Genomic DNA, 21,335 nt, shown 5'->3' on the forward strand with positions numbered 1-21,335 from the left:
TCTGTTCCTAGGCAATCATATTTCACATTAAATATCTCACTTTGGTGACTCTTTCATATCTCTTTTCTTTTGGACCCCAAACTTCTCATCCCCCAATATTTTCAGCTAACCTTAACACTCATGGGATCACTGAAGGAATCAGAAGAACACTTCACAAAACTTCTCCCACCTCATCTACTTACTTCCCAGCACCCCATATTCTGCCATACTATTGCCAGGAATAAACTTTCCATATTACCCAAAATGATCCCTCCATCTGCTAAATCTTATCCCCTCTCACTGACATAAGGTCATTGCTCCAGTAATTCTCACTTCTTTGTTATGAATTATTACCCCCATCTGTATTATTCCAACCAGCATACAGAACTGTTATTACTTCTCCCATCCTGGAGATACTCCAATTCCTATTGCCATACTAATTAACTGTTTTTTGTTTGTTTGTTTGTTTGCTTCATTGCAGCAAACACCTCCAAGCAGTTATGTCTATATTCATCGTCTCCAATTTCTATTTTTCAAGTTTCTTAATTCAACCACTTAATTCAACCACTCCAAAACAAACAAAAATACCCAACAAAATATTGATCTTCAAGATCAACAATAACATGGATATGTTCAAGTCAATTCTCAAGTATTGTCTAGTATTATGTCATCTGCTAACGGTATCTACAACCATTGATCATCCTTCCTTTCACTTTCATTTAGCTTCTGTAATGCCACACTATTCTGTTTTTCCTTCCATCCCACTGCTCCTTCTTAGCATCCTTTGCTAGTCTGTCTTTTTATCCTTGAACTCTTAATGTTAGATGGCACTGTGGATCAGTCTTTTCTCTATCTATACCCAGGTCTTTAATGATCTTATTCTGCCTCATGGTTTCATGTAAGTATAGGCAATACCTACCAAGTTCATATAATCTCTAGAACAGTACAAGCTAAAACATCCAACTGCCTAATCAATATTATCATTTTGTCTAAAAGATATTTCAAATTCAACATGTTCAAAATTGAACTCCCAAACTTCCCCAACAAACCTGATGGAATTGCAGCTTTCCCCATCTCAGCTGATGGGAATACCATCTTTCCAATTGTTTGAGACCAAAACCCATGAGTCAAAGTCACTCCAGAACCCTCTCTCTCACCTGATATCCAAACCTTAAACAAGTCTTGCTTGCTCACATTTACCCTATATTTAGAATTGAACAACTTCTCCCCATTGTTACCACCATGGTGTGAGCCAACATCATCTTTCATCTGAATTAAGACGCCATAGTCTCTTGCCCATTTAGTTGTTTTTTCTTTTAGCAACACAATAGCAGCCTATCAAATCACATCCCCTGCTCAAACACTCCAGTGGCTGCCATTTCCATCAGAAAAAATTACAAAATGCTTAAAGTGACTTACAAGATATGGCCCTTTTCTCTCTCCATCTTCCTCAATTATAACCCCCTTGCACAGGCCTCTACAAGAGCTTCTTTGATGTTCAAGTATACCAGCATCATGCCATTGTAGGGCCTTTGTTCTAACTTTTTCCTGTCTGCAGTGCTCTTCCTGTAGATAACCACTGACTTACTCCTTCACATCTTCAAATCTTGACTTGAATCTTTCCTTATCTACGGTCCATTTCATAAACTTTCATATTCCTCTTAGCTACTTTTGAATGACCTTTCCTCCATAACACTAATGTTCTAACATACTCTGTAATTTTTCTATTATTATTCTATCTCCTCCTGCTAGAGTTGCTCATTGATATATCCCAAACACCTAAAAAATTTACTGTCAACCAGGATTGAATGCCTGTAGGGAGAGATAGCATCTCTTAACAAAGCAATATTGCTTTCAATCTCTGCTAGTAGCCTCTGCAGCTAAGTCTATACCAAATTTATCTTTCACGGGACATTACCAAAAGCAACAAGAAACACCCAACACACATTCTGAATCACTCCTACCATTTCTACTAACATTACAGTCTTAACTGGTGAAGAATCTGCCTTGTAAGATAGACTGGAAGGGAGACAGACCAAATGTCCTGTCTAGGAAAGCAAAAATCTTTAGTTTTCTAGCCTGAAGTGGGTTCTCATTCATGATGGCACAAAGTCAATGCCATACTTGAGATTTCTTTTACCCATAGCACTCCACTTCTGGGTACAAAATTTTATAACCTTAATACATCTTAGTGTCAATAACAGAATGAAAACAACATCAACAAATAAGTTTATTTTAATTTTATATAAAGAAATACAGGAGACAAGCAGACCAGAATTGGTACAACTGTTCCATAAAATCAGTACAGGTGTAGACTCATTCTGTATTTCTGCTCCATCATCCTTAGTACCCAGATAACCATTCTCAAATTCTCCATAAAGTCACCAGAGCTGTAAATTAAATGTCCACATTGTAGGCAGGGAAACAAAGAAATACAAAGAGAGAAAAGGTACTCTTAAATGTCCTACATTGTACAATACCACTTCCATCTTGTTGACCTGCAAGAGGGGCTGAGATGATTTTTCAGCCAAGAATTCTAAAGGAAAAATGGATATTGGGTAGGGAAATAACGGTCCCTGACAGACTGTCATCATGTTTCACTGAAAAATAGTAATGTTGGTTTATTTTTAGTTTAATTCAAAAGCTGTACATTCAAGTTTTTAGAAATTTCCTAGTAGGAAATTTTATTTTGGCTATCCATTGTTATTCATTTCTAAATAATATTCTTGAATTGTGGTAAAAAAAAATGATAGGACATATGAGTTTCTGGACCTTGTTACAATTCACTTCACCTCTCTTCAACAATCCACTGATTAAATCTACAATGTTTTGTGGGTTCCCCCCGCAACAGTATGAGTTTCCTTTTCTAGTATATGGGATGAGATGTGAATGAAAGCTTTCTCATATTCATTACAGCATACAGTGCCCCCAACTCAAAGAGTCAGGGTCAAGTGTTAATGAAAGATTTCTTAATATTCATTATATTCCTAAGTTTCCTCTTCTCATGCAAATTCTCTAAAATCATACTAGTAATGATAGCTAATACTTGTGATATGCTATGTTCAAGGCACTGCTCTAAGAGCTTTACATGAAATGTTTCACATAATACTTCCAAGAATCTTACAAGGAAGGTATTATTCTTAGGCTTATCTTATAAATGATTAAACCAAAGCAGAGGTTAATTATGATAAATGTCATGAAGGAAAGCAGCTGGTAGAGACAGGGTAATGTTGAAAAAGACATATTCTACAGCTAAAGGCCTCAATATATTTACTATATTAACAGAATTATTCTCTATTATAATATGCTAAAGTTTAATAGGTTTTCAGTAATGATAGGTTTTTCTACATAGATTACATTAATAGTTATCTTCCCCCATTAGAATTCACTGATGCTGAACTTTATGAGGCAAATATGCTCCCATATTCACATTTTAGGAATTCTTTGACAATAATGGATTAGTGACCAGAGAAGGCTATCTTAAACACAAAGAATCAGATAATTCATATATAAACTTGTGAGCTATGACTGAAGTCTATCCCACATTCCTTATATTCAAAAGATTTCTCACTGATATGAATTCTCTGATGTTGAGTTAGTTGTGAACCACGAGTAAAGGCCTTCCCACATTCCTTACATTGATAGGGTTTCTCACCAGTATGAACTCTCTGATGTCGAGAAAGATGTGAGCTCTGAGTAAATGCTTTTCTGCATTCTTTGCATTCATAGGGCTTCTCACCAGTATGAATTCTTTGATGTAAAGTAAGTTGAGAGCCATGACTAAAGGCCTTCCCACATTCCTTGCATTCATAAGGCTTTTCTCCAGTGTGAATTCGCTGATGTTGAGTAAGTTGTGAACCACGAATAAAGGCCTTCCCACATTCCTTACACTGATACGGTTTCTCACCTGTATGAATTCTCTGATGCTGTATAAGGAGCAAGCCACGAGCAAAGGCCTTACCACATTCATTACATACATATGGTTTTTCACCAGTATGAAGTCTCTGATGTTGAGAAAGATGTGAACTCTGAGTAAAGGCCATTCTACATTCTTTACATTCATACGGTTTCTCACCAGTATGAATTCTCTGATGTTGAGTAAGCTGTGAGCCACGAATAAAAGACTTCCCACATTCCTTACATTCATAGGGTTTCTCACCGGTATGAATCCTCTCATGTTGAGTAAGTTCTGAGCCACGACTAAACGTCTTTCCACATTCTTTACATTCATAGGGTTTTTCACCAGTATGAATCCTTTGATGTCGAGTAAGGAGTGAGCCACGATTAAAAGCCTTTCCACATTCCTTACATTGATAGGGTTTCTCACCAGTATGAATTCTCTGATGTTGAGTAAGTTGTGAGCCATGACTAAAGGTCTTTCCACATTCCTTACATTCATAGGGCTTCTCATTGGTATGAATTCTCTGGTGTTGAGTAAGTTGTGAGCCACGGATAAAGGCTTTCCCACATTCATCACATTTATAGGGCTTTTCCCCAGTATGAATCCTCTGATGTTGCATAAGCAAAGAGCCACGAATAAAGGCCTTTCCACATTCCTTACATTCATATGGCTTTTCCCCATTGTGAATTTTCTGATGTTGAGAAAGCTGTGAGCCACAAATAAAAGCTTTCCCACATTCCTTACATTCATAAGGTTTTTCACCAGTGTGAATTCTCTTATGCAAAATAAGTTGTGAGAGCTGAGTAAAGACCTTTCTACATTCTTTACATTCATAGAGTTTCTCACCAGTATGAAGTCTCTGGTGCAGAGTAAGTTGTGAGTTCTGAGTAAAGGCCTTCCCACATTCTTTACATTCATAAGGTTTCTCACCAGTATGGACTTTTTGATGTCGGGTGAGTTGTGAGCTACGAATAAAGGCTTTCCCGCATTCTTCACATTTATACGGTTTTTCACCAGTATGAATTCTGTGATGTAAAATAAGTTGTGAGCTCTGAGTAAAGGCCTTCCCACATTCCTTGCATGCATAGGGTTTCTCACCAGTATGAAGTCTCTGATGAAGAATGAGCTGTGAATCACGACTAAAAGCCTTCCCACATTGCTTACATTCATAGGGTTTTTCACCAGTATGAATACTATGATGTTGAGTTAGGTGTGAGGCTCGTCTAAAAGCCTTCCCACATTCCTTACATTTATAGGGTTTCTCAGTAGAATGACACCTAGGATGTTGAGATAAGTAAGCATGCTGATTGAAAATGGACATTTTTTCATATATGATCATCCCTTGCCTGAAATATTCCTCCTGATTTTCTTGTTGCTTTTCCAATGTGCCTCTGACTTCCAAATAATCTCTGGAACTGGACTCCTCAAGGTCACAGTTTTCAAGTCTGGCACTCATTTCCCATTGGGATAGTTCTGTTTCATAAGTGTTCTTTTTTGGAGATAAATCCTTATTTGCACTCCTTGAAGGCAAGTCTGAAAGATAAGAGAACATGAAAAATTCCTGTTATCATTTCAGGAGAACCCATAGAGAAAAGACTATATATGAAAATATATATGGGAGCACCTGGGTGGCTCAGATGGTTGAGCATCTGCCTTCGGCTCAGGTCATGATCCTGGGATCGAGTCCCACATCAGGGAGCCTACTTCTCCCTCTGCCTCTCACTCTCTCTGTCTCTTATGAATAAATAAATAAAATCTTAAAAAAAAAATAGATATGGACGGTAACCAATTTATGATGGTTCAACTTAAAATTTTTTGATTTTATGATAGTACAAAAGCAACATACAGGGACGCCTGGGTGGCTCAGTCAGTTAAGCATCTGCCTTCAGCTCAGGTCATGATCCCAAGGTACTGGGATCGAGTCCCGCATTGGGCTCCTTGCTCAGCGGGGAGCCTGCTTCTCCCTCTCCCACTCCCCCTGCTTGTGCTGTCTCTCTCTTTCTGACAAATAAATAAAATCTTAAAAAAATAAAGAAGCAACATATAGAAACTGTACTTCAAATTTTGAATTTTGATAATTTCCTGAGCTAGCAATATGCAATACAATACTCTCATGATTCTAGGCAGTGGCAGTAAGTTATAACTCCCAGGCAGCCACATGATGATGAGGGTAAACAACTGATATACTTACAACCATTCTGTACCCATACAACCATTCTGCTTTTCAGTTCCAGTATAGTATTTAAAAAATTACATGAGGTATTCAACACTTTATCATAAAATAGGCTTTATGTTAGATAATTTTGCTGAACTACAGACTATTGTAAGTGTTATGAGCATGTTTAAGGTAGGATAGGCTAAGCTCTGATGTTTGGTAGGTGTATTAAACTTACAAAATTTTCACTCACAATGGGATTATTGGGACAGGAGTTGTAAGCTGAGGATCTGATATAGGTAACTAATACTCACAAGAAATAACTGGCTTACATCAGTGCTTTTCAGATATTTACTATGACCTATACTAATACCTACTTACCTTTCACATCACAACCTGACCCATACAGTTTCATTAAACAATATCTACCCTGTTCTATTTTTTCTATGCTATTCCAGTCTCCTCTCACTCACACATACATACACACACACACACTCACACACAGAGAGTCAAAACCCACTAAACTGATTTCATGCTGCATGCAGTAATATGTTCCTGCCTAGGGTTTCAAAAAAATATTAGCATAGAATGGTCTTACACACTAACATGTAAGAAGAGCACCAGAGATCAGAGTATAATGAAAATCTACTAAGAAAGTACAGGGAGAGAAAACATTTTTAAGCCAATGGTTCTCAAACTGGGGGGATCAAAATCACTGGGGACTTTGATAAAATTAAAGATGTCCAGATACCACACCAGACTAACTGATCTGAATCTAGTGCATCAGAAAAAGAGCATGGTGATCTCTAGTTTTAATACTTTCTACAAACTGATTCTGATTTAGATCATGATTTGCTATCTCTGCCTAAAACTTTTAATAGCTTCCAAATTAAACTTAGAATAAAATCCAAATGCCTCCCATGACTTTGACAAAGCACTCCATGGTGCAGTCCCAACTTATCTGATTTCTCTCCATGAGCCTTCTCAGTTTTGCTCATTATTTGCCAAACATACTAGATTCCTTTTAGCTCTGCAAAAACTAAAGAGCCAATTTCAACTTACAACTAACTAGAGCCTGTTTGATGTCTTTGGACTACTGTGCATGAGATACTGACTTTTTCTCATCTTTCAGGTCTCAATTTAAATACCTGTTCATATATCGTAAATATCCATTTCTACTAACAGAAGGCTAGGTAATTTAAAGCAAACTTACTGATGAGAGCAATTACACAAATTGGACAAGATATGGGCACCTGACTGAAGGCACTAAAGAACTGCTATTGTAATAAAGAGTCGGTGGGCTCAAAGTTGAAAAACATGAAAATTCAAAGAAATAAGCTAATCATTTTTGGCCACTTTTCCACTCACGGAGGTCCTACAGTTCAGGAAAAGACAACCGAGACATGGAAAAACTAAGTGGTGTATTGGACTATTTCTTAAGGTTTGGGCAATAACTAGAGAACAGGGCCCTCTATAAAGTCATACTTAAGAGTTGGGAACCCTGAGGGCTACAAAAATAAGGAACAAGGGAAAAACAGTAGACCAGTCTGGGCAGGGTCCGAAGTCTGAACCATCTTTGAATCAACTCAACCAAGAAATGTGGACTCAAGTAATTTAAGATTATTTGCCACAAAGCATATTAAAATCTTCACTGAAGATTCACCCGAGGCTTCAAATTACTTTCATAATTTTTCTTTACAATGTCTACCACTCAATAAAAAATAACCAGGTGATGAGGGTACACAGACAACTGAAAAACAGGAGAATAAAGACAAAAGAAACAGATCTATAAGGGCTCAAGTCACATATCCACTACAAAAGTAATGATACAACACTTCTGTCATTCCTAAATACTCTTGTGCTATCCCTTTGTAGTAAATTTCTCCTAACCTTAAGCATAGATGCCTGGAAATTACTGATCTATGGCTTTCCCCAACACCTCCTTACAAATGGAAACAAAAGTACTTCCATACTAAATCTAAGATTAAAATGGAAAAAGTGATCATACTTTTCCAATTACCTTGCCTCTTTCATACTGCTTCCTAGGTACTTTCCAGAGATATCTTCATTAGTTCTCCCTGTCCTTTTCAACCACAATACCAAATTGCCTTTGTTTACTTATCTTTACTTCACAGTCTGCTTTCTTTATGCCATCTCATGTGTTCTCATACTCACTCTTGTATCAAGGCAAATACCGGAATAATATCTCTATAATTTCTTGAGCATTGATACAAGTCAAAGACATGATGAAAGGTTTCTGTAAACTTATGGAATACTAGGGATTTTGGAGATAAAAAAGCAATTACTGAATATAAGGAAAGGAATCTGGAGTGATAAATTTCCAGGAATTCTACTGAAAAACAGTATGCCGTATGGAAATAAGATCCAGAAAAAGAACACCAAAAAATCTCATATGCTGCTAATGGAAATGTACAAGAGCACAACCATGATGAAAGAGTTTGGTTGTTTTGTATAAGGGTAAACATACACTTAGCATATGATCCAGCATTAATAATTGTATGTATTTACACTTATGCCCAGACAAACATCTGTACACCAAGGATTATAGCAGCTTTATTCACAATTACCAAAAAATCAGAAACCAAAGATGTATTCATACTGGTAAAGAAGTTAAACTGTATTTACAGATGACATACTATACATAAAAAATCCTAAAGACTCCACTAAAAAACTACTAGAAGTAATAAATGAATCCAGCAAAGTTGCAGGATAAAAGAACTTATACCACGAAGTCAGTAGCATTTCTATACAGTAATAATAAAGTAGCAGAAAGAGAAATTAAGAAAATAATCCCATTTACAATTATATTAAAAGAATAAGATACCTGGGAATAAACTTAACCAAACGGGCAAAAGACCTATACTCTGAAAACAATAAAACACTGATGGGGGCGCCCGGGTGGCTCAGTTGGTTAAATGACTGCCTTCGGCTCAGGTCATGATCCTGGAGTTCTGGGATCGAGTTCCGCATCGGGCTCCCTGCTTCTCCCTCGGACCCTCCCCCCTCTCATGCTCTCTCTCTCATTCTCTCTCTCAAATAAATAAAAAATCTTTAAAAAACACTGATGAAAGAAATTCAAGATGACATAAACAAATGGAAAAATATTCCATGTTCATAGATTGGAAGAACAACTGTTAAAATGTCCATTCTACCTAGAGCAATCTATAGATTTAATGCAATCCCTATCAAAATACAAGCAAAATTTTTCACAGAACTAGAACAGATAATCCTAAAATTTTTATTATATCACAGAAGACCCTGAATAGCCAAAGCAACCTTGAGAAAGAAAAATACAGCTGGAAGTATTATAATTCCAGATTTCTAGATAGACTATGAAGCTGTAGTAATCAAAATAGAAACGTACTGGGGTGCCTGGGTGGCTCAGTTTGTTAAGCGACTGCCTTCAGCTGAGGTCATGATCTCAGGGTCCTGGGATCGAGCCCCACATCAGGCTCCCTGCTCGGCGGGAAGCCTGCTTCTCCCTCTGACCCTCCTCCTGCTTGTGTTCCCTCTCTCGCTGTCTTTCTCTCTGTGTCAGTTAAATAAATAAATAAATAAATAAATCTTAAAAAAAAAAATAGAAAGGTACTGGCACAGATACATGTATCAATAAAACAGAATAGAGACACCAGAAATAAACCTACACTTATATAGTCAATTAATCCATGACAAACAACATAAGAATATACAATGAGGAAAAGACAGTCTCTTCATCAAATGGTACTGGGAAAATTGGACAGCTATATGCAAAAGAATGAAACTGGACGGTCTTTTAACACCATACACAAAAACAAACTCAAAATGGATTAAAGGGCTAAATGTGAGATCTGAATCCATAAAAATCCTAGAAGAGAACACAGGCTGTAATTTCTTTGACATTGTCCATAGCAACATTTTTTTTTTTTTAGATATGTCTCCTAAGGCAAGGGAAACAAAAAGCAAAAATAAACTCTTGGGACTATATCAAAATAGCTTTTGCACAGCAAAGGAAACCATTAACAAAACAAAAAGGCAACCTAATGAATGGGAGAAGATATTTGCAAATATACCAAATAAGAGGTTAATATCCAAAATATATAAAGAACTTATACAACTCTGAACCAAAAAGTAATCCGATTAAAAAACGGGCAGAGGACCCAAATAGATATTTTTCCAATGAAGACATACAGATGGCCAACAGACACATGAAAAGATGCCCAACATCACTCGTCATCAAGAAAATGCAAACCAAAACCACAATGAGCTATCATCATCTTGCACCTGTTAGGATGCTAAAAACAAAAAGACAAGAAATAATAAGTGTTGGTAAGGATATAGAGGAGGGAACCCTCATACACTGTTGATGGGTATGTAAATTCATGTACTCACTGGAAAACAGTATGTGGAGGTTCCTCAAAAAAATAAAAATATAGATGGGGGAAGATGGCAGCAGAGTAGGAGGACCCTTGGCTCACCTTGTTCTATGAATACAACTAGATAATTATCAAATCATCTTAAGTACCCCAGAAATCGATCTGAAGATGTGTACTCCACATCTAAAGGTAGAGAAGAGGCCACATCAAAGAAGTTAGGAAGTCTGGAGATGCAGCTTGGGAGAGAAATGGATCGTGTCCGCTATAGTGGGAAGGGAGTTGCAGACATGGAGAAGGATGAGAGACAGACTAGTACACAGGGAAGCACATGGGGAAAATGAATCCCCATAGCAGCTGGCTTGGAAAGTGAAAGGGTTCATGAGTTTCAAGAGTTCATGCAACCAGCGGGGATTAATGCCTAGAGTTTAAAAGGTCAGCATGTGTGGCTCTGTGAGAGCTTGAAGGACACTGGGGCTGCTCTTGGAGAAGAGGCAGGGCAAAGAGCCCACAGACATACAGTGTGAAAATAGTGATCTGAAGAGTACATGGGGCACACAGTGGGGAGGTTAGTTGAGAGGCAGCAATCACAGAGAGACCCCTCAAGGAACAAAGGAACCAGCAGGTGCCATTCCCCTTCCCCATCCCTCAGCATAAACACAGAGCCACCTGTGGGAACCAGCGTAGTGACAACACTAGCTACTCAACTTGCTTTCAAGCCCCAGCTCCACCAAGCTACAGTGGAACTACCCTTCCCAGTAACACTTGCCTCAGTCTCCCTTGGTGGGTCCCCTTCCTCAGAATGCTGGATCAAACCCCTGCTAATACTGTGTCTCCTGACCCAGGAGTTTCGTGAGGCTTCAGTTCCAGTGGCAATGGTGACAGGTCTCATTTCACAAGCAGATCAGAGCACACCCAGTTAAAATGCATCCCATTGAGGCCAGGGACCAAACGCCGCTCACAACAGGCAAAGAGGCTTTGTAGATAACTAGCCTGAAAGATAAAGCAGCCAGGACATGACAGCAGAACACACCCAACACACATTGGAGAAACTCCCTAAAGCACCAGGCCCTGGGGAACAGGGACACTACACTGCAGGACACAACAGAAACTCTTCTTTGTAAGGCGACTACCCTCAAGAAAAGGAGACATAGCTGACTTTCTTAACACAGAGAAACAGGCATAGAGTACTTAGACAAAATTAGAAGACAGAGGAATTTGTCCTAAATGAAGGAAAAGGACAAGGCCATGGCCAGAGATCTAAGCAAAACAGATATAAGTAACATGCCTGATGGAGAATTTAATGATCATAAGGATACTCACTGGACTTGACAAAAGAGTGGAAGACATCAGTGAGACTATTAACAAAGATAAGGAATAACAGGAAGGGCTCAAGAAATGAAATGAGAAACATTTGATGGAATGAACAGAAGGCTGCATGAAGGAGAGGAACGAATTAATGAGTAGAAGACAGAGTAATGGAAAGTAATCAAGCTGAACAAAAGAGAGAAAAAAGAATTACACAAAATGAGAAGAGACTTGGGGAACTCAGTGATTCCATCAAATAAAATAACATTTGCATTACAGGAGTCTGAGAAGAAGAGAGAAAAGGGGGCAGAGAATTTATTGAAGAAATTATAGTTGAAAACTTCTGTAATCTCAGGAAGGAAAGATATATCCAGATCCAAAAGGCACAGAGAACCCCCAACAAAATCAAGAAATGGAGATCCACACCGAGACATACTGTAATTAAATGGCAAAATAGTGATAAAGAAAAAAATATTAAAAGCAATACACCAAAAGAAAGTTACATACAAAGGAAACCCCATAAGGCTAGGTGCAGATTTTTCAGCAGAAATTTTCTAAGCCAGAAAGGAGTGGCATGATATATTCAAAGTGCTGAATTGGGAGAAACCTCCAGCCAAGAATACCTTATCCAGCAAGTTTTTTATTCAGAATAGAGGGAGAAATAGTTTCTCAGATAAAAACTAAAGGAGTTTGTAACCACTAAACCAGCCCTGCAAGAAATATTAAGGGGAACTCTCTGAGTGTAAAGTAAAGACCAAAAATGACAGTATTAAGGTAGAAGACATAAAAGCAGTAAAAATGAATATTTCTGTAAAAATTCAGTCAAGGAACTCACAAAATAAAGGATGTGAAATATGACACTAGGTACCTAAAATGTGGGGAGGAGAGGAGTAAAGACTGAATTCAAACTTAAGACCATTAACCTAATATAGACTGCCACATACAGATGTTATAGACAAAACTAATGGTACCCAGATAGCAAAAGTCACTAATAAATATGAGAAGAATTAAAAGAAATAAAAAGAAATCACTAAAGGGTGCCTGGGTGGCTCAGTCGTTAAGCGTCTGCCTTTGGCTCAGGTCGTGATCCCAGGATCCTGGGATCGAGCCCCGCATCAGGCTCCCTGCTCCGTGGGAAGCCTGCTTCTCCCTTTCCCTCTACCTCTGCTTGTGTTTCCCCTCTGGCTCCCCTCTCGCTGTGTCTCTCTGTCAAATAAATAAAATCTAAAAAAGAAAGAAAAAGAAAGAAAGAAAGAAAGAAAGAAAGAAAGAAAGAAAGAAAGAAAGAAAGAAAGAAAGAAAGAAAGAAAGAAAATGCTCAATAAATGTTTAAATAAATAAATAAATAAATCACTAAAGAAAACCAGCAAACCACGAAAAAGTGAAAGACAAGAAAGGATCAGAGAAAGTCTTCAGAAACAACCACAAAACAATAAAATGGCAATAAATACTATCTATCAACAATCACTTTGAATGTAATAGACTAAAACATTCCAATCAGGACAAACGGTACCTCCACTTGTGGTGAACATAGCATAATGTATAAAGTTGTCATATTATTTACTATGTTGTACACCTGAAACTAATGCAACATTTGTGTCAATTATATGCAAAATTTAAAAAATGGAAACCCAGATGTCCCTCAAAAGTGAATGAACCAACAAACTTTGGCATTTCCCTACAATGGAACACTACTCAGGGATAAATAGAAAGTACAGACACATGGAATAATATGGATAAATCTCAAATATATTTTACTAAGTGTAAAAAGCCAGACCAGAAAGGCTATATATTTTTATTCCATTTATATAGTATTCTGGAAAAGGCAAAATTGTAGAGATAGAAAATAGGTCACTGCTTGTAATAAGGGACAGCATGATGAAAATACAGCATGATGAAAATTTTTTAAGGATTTTATTTATTTATTATTTTTTTTAGAGAGCATGAGCAGGGGGAGGGGCAGAGGGAAAGGGACAGGCAGAGAATCTCCACTAGACTCCACACTGAGCACACAGCCCCACGCAGGGCTTGATCTCATGATGCTGAGATCATGACCTGAGCTTTCAGTTCAGGTTTTTGGTTTCGCCAAGAGTTGGACGATTAACCAACTGAGACACCCAGGTGCCCCCAACATAAGGAAATTTGAGGTTCTAAGGGGACTGTTGTATATTAGGACTACAACAGTAAATAGTACATCAGATTTCCTGAAGAACACCAATAAATATTGAATAAAACCTGAGAAACCACCTTCCAGAAGAATGTCAAGCTAGATCTACAGAGTCCACAATGAAGAACCACTAACTAGAAAGGTAAACACACTTTGAAGCCACAGCTACCCTTGGGACATTTGCTGTCTTCAATTGCATACATATGAAACTTAATGGTCTAAAAAAAATCTCAGATAAGGCCCTGGACTGACAATATATCAGATTAGTAATAAACCTCTTCAGAAAATTATAACCATCCAAAGTCTGCAGTTCAGAGGGAGAGGAAAAAAAATTCCCTGGTTTCAAAGGAAAATGACAAGGAAATCTTAGTCTTAGCCATTTAATAAACTTTGAATTTTATTTTAAGATGGGGAGCCACTGAAGGGTTGTGAGAAGCAGCATGACAATATGACTTTTGTTTAAAAATGAATCATTCTGGTTGTTTAAAAAACAACAGATAGTCAGGGTGCCTGCATGGCTCAGTCTGTTGAGCATCCAGCTCTTGGTTTCAGCTCAGGTCATGATCTCATGAGTTGTGGGACTGAGCCCCAATTCGGGCTCTGCGCTTGGTGGGTAGTACGCTCTATGGGGATGATCGCCCTCTGCCCCTCCCCCCCCACACTCTCCTTCTCTCTCGCACTCTCTAAAATAAATAAATTGTAAAAATCTTTAAAAACAACAGATAGTCAATGGGAAAGCACAGAAGATGGGTGGATGAAAGCTAGGAGGCTACAGCAATAATCCACATGGCTTGGACCAGATGATTCTGGAGGAAAGGGTGGAGAAAGTGAGATGTCATTGGATTCTGGATATATTTTGAAGGTGTGATGAAGAGGATTTGATGATCAATTGGGCATGTACTATAAGAGAAGTCAAAGAAAAGTCTAAGTGTTTTGCATGGGCATCCAGAACAGTAGAAATGTCATTTACTGAGAACTCATTGTAGTAGGAGCAGGTTTGAGAGAGAATATCAAGAGTTTGTTTTGAACTATTAGATACTGTAAAGAAGATGCTGAATAGAAGGTATATGTACAAGTATGGGGTTCTGGGGAGATACTGAGATTAGATATATAAATTTGAGAATTATCAGTAAGTAGATGACATTTAAAGCTATGGGATTTGATGAGATCACCCAGGGAGAGTTTTTGGGTACAGAAGATAATGGGAAGGGAAGGGAAGAAAAGAAAAAAGAAGTTTTTGAGGATTGAGACTGGGATACTTAGAGGTCAGGTAGATGAGAAGTAACCAGCAAAGGAGACTAAAAAGGAGTAGCCAATGAGGAAAGAAAAAGATTAGGAGAGTGTGGAATCCCAGCAACCAAGTGAAGAAAGTGTTTTAAACAGGAATAATCAGTTTTGTCAAATGTTGAGAGAGATAAATGGGGACTTCTAATTTAACAAAGGCTTTAATAATAAGGAGGTTACTATTGATCTTCACAAGATAGTTTTGGTGGAATAATGGGGATAAGTTCTGACTGAAGCAGTTTTAAAGGATGACCTAGAGATATGGAGCATGGAAAATTCTCTTGGATTTTGTTGTAAAAAGTAACAGAGAGGGCGCCTGGGTGGCTCAGTCGGTTAAGCGACTGCCTTCAGCTCAGGTCATGATCCTGGAGTCCTGGGATCGAGTCTCGCATCAGGCTCCCCGCACAGCGGGGAGTCTGCTTCTCCCTCCAACCCCCCTCCCCCCTCTCATGTGCTCTCTCTCTCATTCTCGCTCTCTCAAATAAATAAATAAATAATCTTTTTTAAAAAAAGTAACAGAGAAATGGGCCCATAGCAAGAGGAAAATATGGGTGTGAAGAGATTTGTTTCTGTTTGTTTATACATTTAAGATGAGGGAAATCACATGTTTGTGTGCAGATGAAAATGACTGGAATAGATACTGACAAGCTGATATTGCAGGAGACTAACAGAGAACATTGCTCCAACAATGTCCCTAAAGAGATGAGAAGTGAGTGGCATTTAGTACAAAAGTGGAGGTACTGGCCTTAGATAAAGGCACATAAAGTTCATTTATCATAGTAGGAAAAGAGACCCAATGATTACAGAGTAGGCAGACAGATCAGTGGGGCAGCAGAAGCTTGTAGAAGTTCTCCTCTGATTTCTTCTGTTACCTTAGTGAAATTAGCTCAGGGCAATCATCTTAGAGTAAGGCAAGAGAAATTAGAAGTCATGATTATGCAAGTGACAATTTAGCTCTGAAGTAAACAAAAACTGACATAGAAAAAGGAACTAATAAATCCAAAATCAGAGTAGAGAACTGCGATATTGTAAAATAATAAGAAATAACATATTTGGTCTTTGTTCCTGATTTCTGGCACAAAGCTCTTAAAACTTCTGGAATTCTGTGAGTGATAAAGGTAAATGGAATGTTTTCTGTTATTTATAACAAGTCTCTTTCAACCACAGCTGAGTTTATGCTAAGGAAGTGACTTTTGGAAAGCCCCTAAGGATGGTGGGCTGGTTGCCGGGGGAACCAACCATGTGATCAGTGGGCTGGAAATTTCAGCCCCATCTTCCCACCTCTGGAGGGCAGAAATGCTGGACAACTGAATAAATTACTAATGCCCATGATTTCATCAATCATGCCTACATAATGAAGCCTCCATGAAAAACCCTAACTGGGGTTCAGAGAGCTTCTGGGTTAGTGAAGTGCTGAGAGGGTGGTGTGCCAGGAGACAGCATGGAAGCTCTATACGCCTTCTCCATACCTTGCTAGAGTGTAAGTCCTGACAGGTTTTTGTTTTTGTTTGTAATGTGAGCGTCTGACTTAAGTTTTGATTGTTGAGCCATCCACTTCAAAGAGGCATCCATTTCAAAGATAACTATCTCAAACATATTACAAGCCACAGCAGATAAAGAGCCATGCTGCCTCCCTCCACTGAGACTCCTTATATGCCACAGCAGATAAAGAGCCACGCTGCCTCCCTCCACTGAGACGCCTTTGTTTTAGAGATCTTGGTTGATGTCAGTAACTAACCATTTGGACCACTTGTTGTTTTCTCTTTGCCACCCTTTAAGTTCCTGCTTTTATTTTAAATTCAACAATAAAGAGCCCAGAAACCCTAGGCCCTCACTCTCAACCTCCACAGAAGCAGAACCCTAGGCCTGTGCACTCTCTCTACCCATGACATCACTGTGTGGTTGAGGGTTTGCTGTGTAATTTCCAGGTCCTCTAAGTCATAAACCTTTACTTTTTCAATGTTTCCTGATGGTTATTGCTAAAGGGCATCTTGCAATCATAATAAGAGCCACAAGAGCTGGTCTAGCCACAAGGTTAGTGGTTACTGATAAGCTGAGACCAGCACAAAAACACTTGCCCTGTGCATCTCTTCCATTTGGCTGTTCCTTAGTTGTATATTTTGTAATAAACTGATAAATGTTTCTCTTAAGTTCTCTTAGCCCTTCTAGCATGTTATTAAACCTGAGGAGGGTATTGTGGGAACCTCTGATTTTTAGCCAGTCATAGATACAGGTGACAACCTGGGACTTACAACTGGCCTCTGAGGTAAGAGGCAGTCCTGTGGAACTGAGCCCTTAACCAGTGAAGTCTGTGCTAACTCTGGAAAGTTAGTGTCAGAATTAAGTTGAATTATAGGACCTCCTGCTGGTGTCTACCAAGAACTGGAGAAAACTGCTTGGTGTGGGAAAATCCACACATCTGGTGTCAGAAGTGTTGTGTGAGTAAAAGGAAATAGTTTTTTCTTTTCCTTTTTAGGGGAGTAATATAAACAGACTGAGAAGAAATATGGATTGAGAAGGCTGGAACATAATTAACAAGATAGGTAGACAGATAAAACTAATAGCATGTTATTACATTATAATAAAATTAGAAATTGTAAAAAAAACAAAACATAATCCTAGAATTAAATAATTAAGATAATTCTATATAATGTTTGTCATAAAAAGAAATAAAAATTAAACTTAAAATTTAGAACTAAATATCACAAGAGCAACTTGGTGTGAAATCCTGATACACAGCTTATGTATCCACAGAAAATTTACAGCCTTAAATGCATTTATTAGAAAACAATAATTAAAAACAAAAGAATTAAGATTTCAACTCAAGAAGAAGAGGAAGAAACAAAACAAAACAAGAATTAGCTAGCTAAAAATGAGAAAGTTAGTAAACCAGAATTTAGAAAGAACAGAAATGGCTATAAGTCCATTCATTCCTTCCAAATTAAGTAAATGATACAAAAATATGACATGTTGGGGGAAAAATCAGATTGGGCACAAATCCAAAACATTGAAAAGGAAAAAGAATAACATAAATCCCCAAAATCAAGAAAAGTGCTTCTGAGAAAAACCTATACGTAACTCAACAGTAAATCAGAAAAACTAGATGAAATTTTTGAAATTAATAAAAAATGATCCACAAAGAAAGAAAATCTGAGAATACATCAATAACCACATAAGAATTTTTGGGGGCACCTGGGTGGCTCAGTCGATTAAGTGCTGCCTTCGGCTCAGGTCATGATCCCAGGATCCTGGGATTGAGCCCCCCATCAGGCTCCATGCTCAGCGGGAAGCCTGCTTCTCCCTCTCCCACTCCCCCTACTTGTGCTCCCTCTCTCACTGTCTCTCTCTCTGTCAAATAAATAAATAAAAAAAAAAAAACCACATAAGAATTTTAAATTTGAATTCAATGTCTATGCTCCTAAAAGGCCATTGATACAAATGACTGATTAAAGAATACACAATTCCAATCATACATAATTGTTGAACATACAAAAATTTGGAAATACACCCGTCATTTTACATAGTTAACTAAAATAACAAACTTAGACAATGAGAGCTCAAGAAAACTAAGTCAATCTCATGAACCAACACTGGTAAAATCCATGGGACCTCAAAGGAAATGACAAGAAACATTTCAGTCTTGGCCTAGACTCTCAATGAAAAGGAAGAAAAAAATGATTTACACAGGAGCCCACATGAATGTAAGAAGCTGCAGAATTAGACCTGTTCTCTACAATTATTGAATGTTGAAAGATATATATAATATAAATGATTGAAATATATGAAAATGTAAATTATAAAGTCAAAACCATGAGAAAGGATCTAAATAGAAGCTAAAAAAAAAGGTAAGACCTAGGGGAGAAAGAAAATATCAAAGTTCTAGAAATAAAACCATATAATCAATTATATTAAAATCTTAAGAAAAAATCTTAAAAGCAGCCAGAGAGAAAATACAGATTACTTACAAAAGGAATAATAATGAGACAGAAGGCAGACTTCTCAAGAGCACAATAGAAGCCAGAAGACAGTGGAATAGTATCTTCAGAGTGCTGAGAAAAAAATAATTGTCAGTATAGAATTCTATATCCAGTTAAGTCATCAAGCAGGAATGAAAGTGAAATAAAGGTTACTTTGCAACAACAAAAGTAGAAACAGAGCATTTACTAATGATAGGACTTGCCTAATGTATTTCATGACAAAATGATCTCAGGGGGAAGGTATAATAGAGGAGGAACAGTGTGCAAATAAAAGGATAATCAAGTGAATAAATCTAAAAGCAAACACTGTCATTATAATACAAAAATAATGCCCATTTTGGGGGTTAAAAAGAAAACAGAATTGAAACACCAGACAACATAATAGATGGGAAAGAATAATCAAAGTTAAAGCTTTCTAAGACCCTTCACATATCCTTTATATTGTTCTGGGACAAAGGAGACATTAACTTTAGCCTTTGTTAAGTATGTACTTATTAAGTGACACAAACAATAATGATAATGATTAAAGGACCAAAACAGACAGAAAACACTCCTGAAATATTTAAACTCACCAGGAATCACAGGTATGTAGTTATTTGTAAAAGTATAGAAAAAGAGTAGACACTGATGGTATGCTCCTGATAAGAATTTTGTGACAATGATGATATTGTGACATAAGAGATGTCAGTATCTCATCTCTTTGTAGAACCTTAATTCACTGTCATGACAGCTTCCAATTTATTTCAAGGTAGACACAATCCTTTCTATTTTTCAACTGGTTAGCTGTGAAATCCCAGGTGTGAGACTGAGGCATATGATTTCTTCAAGACTTCTGTTTTCCTGTGTTGTTAATTTTAGCCATTCTGACTAGTGTGAGGTAATATCTCATTGTAGGTTTGATTTGTATTTCCCTGATGATGAGTGATGTTGAGCATCTTTTCATGTGTCTGTTAGCCATCTGTATGTCTTCTTTGGAAAAATGTCTATTCATGTCTTCTTGCCCATTTTTTAACTGGATTATTTGTTTTATGGGTGTTGATTTTGGTAAGTCCTTTATATATTTTGGATATTAACCCCTTATCAGATATGTCATTTGCAAATATCTTCTCCTATTTGTAGGTTGCTTTTTAGTTTTGTTGATTGTTTCCTTCACTCTGCAGAAGGTTTTTATTCTGATATAGTCCCAACAGCTTATTCTTGCTTTTGTTTCCCTTGCCTCAGGAGATGTATCTAAGAAGCTGCTACAGCTGAAGTCAAAGAGGTTATTGCCTATGTTTTCCTCCAGGATTTTAAATGGTTTCCTGTCTCACATTTAGGTCTTTAATCGATTTTGAATCTATTTTTGTGTATGGTGTAAGGAAGTGGTCTAGTTTCATTCTTCTGCATGTTGCTGTACAGTTTTCCCAACAGCAGGTGTTGGCAAGGATGCGGAGAAAGGGGAATCCTCATGCACTGTTGGTGGGAATGCAAATGGGTGCAGCCACTGGGGAAAATCTACGGAAGTTCCTCAAAAAGTTAAAAATAGAATTGCCCTACAATCCAGTAACTGCACTACTATGTATTTACCCATAAGATACAAAAATATTGATCCAAAGGGATACATGCACCCGATATTTATAGCAGCTTTATCAACAACAGCCAAATTATAGAAACAGCCCAAACATCCAACAACTGATAAATGGATAAAGAAGATGTGGTGTGGTGTGGTGTGGTGTGGTGTGGTGTGTGTGTGTGTGTGTGTGTGTGTGTGTGTGTGTGTGGAACCTTACTCAGCCATCAAATAGAATGAAATCTTGCCATTTGCAATGATGTGGAAGGAACTAGAAAGTATTATGCTGAGCAAAATAAGTCAGTCAGAGAAAGACAAATACCATATGATTTCACTCATGTGGAATTTAAGAAGCAAATGAACATAGTGGGGGAAAAAAAAGAAGCAAACCAAGAAACAGACTCTTAACTATATAGAACAAGCTGATGGCTTCTGGCGGGGAGGTGGGCAGGGGAATGGGTTAAATAGGTGATGGGTATTAAGGAGGGCATTTGTTGTGATGAGCCCTGGGTGTTATATGGGGGTGATGAATCACTGAATTCTACAACTGAAACTAGTGTTGTACTGTACGTTAACTGAAATTTATATAAAAACTTGGGAATAAAAAAGACTTCTGCAAAGCAGTATGCAAACAAATACTGTATG

The 21,335-nt window shown here is 37.7% G+C and overlaps 1 protein-coding gene across 4 annotated transcripts in view; it reads right to left on the reverse strand.

The window, feature by feature from the left end:
- Nucleotides 1-2,213: 2,213 nt before the first annotated feature.
- LOC112810684 (uncharacterized) overlaps nt 2,214-21,335 on the reverse strand; it is a 90,188-nt gene continuing 71,066 nt past the window's right edge. For 2 of the 4 annotated variants that reach the window (XM_025854457.2, XM_025854456.2), the window contains one exon: nt 2,214-5,413. In XM_025854457.2, the coding sequence (XP_025710242.1) occupies nt 3,483-5,336 (1,854 nt within the window). In that variant the 5' untranslated portion in view covers nt 5,337-5,413 and the 3' untranslated portion in view covers nt 2,214-3,482. Of the gene's footprint in view, nt 5,414-19,129; nt 19,214-19,713; nt 20,651-21,335 lie in introns of those variants that run through there. The other 2 variants (XM_073885229.1, XM_073885230.1) reach the window with 2 other exon arrangements.

This window comes from Callorhinus ursinus, unplaced genomic scaffold (assembly GCF_003265705.2).
Source record: "Callorhinus ursinus isolate GAN/ISIS: 27379988/994484 unplaced genomic scaffold, GSC_fseal_2.0 scaffold61, whole genome shotgun sequence".
NCBI classification, from domain to species: Eukaryota; Metazoa; Chordata; class Mammalia; order Carnivora; family Otariidae; genus Callorhinus; species Callorhinus ursinus.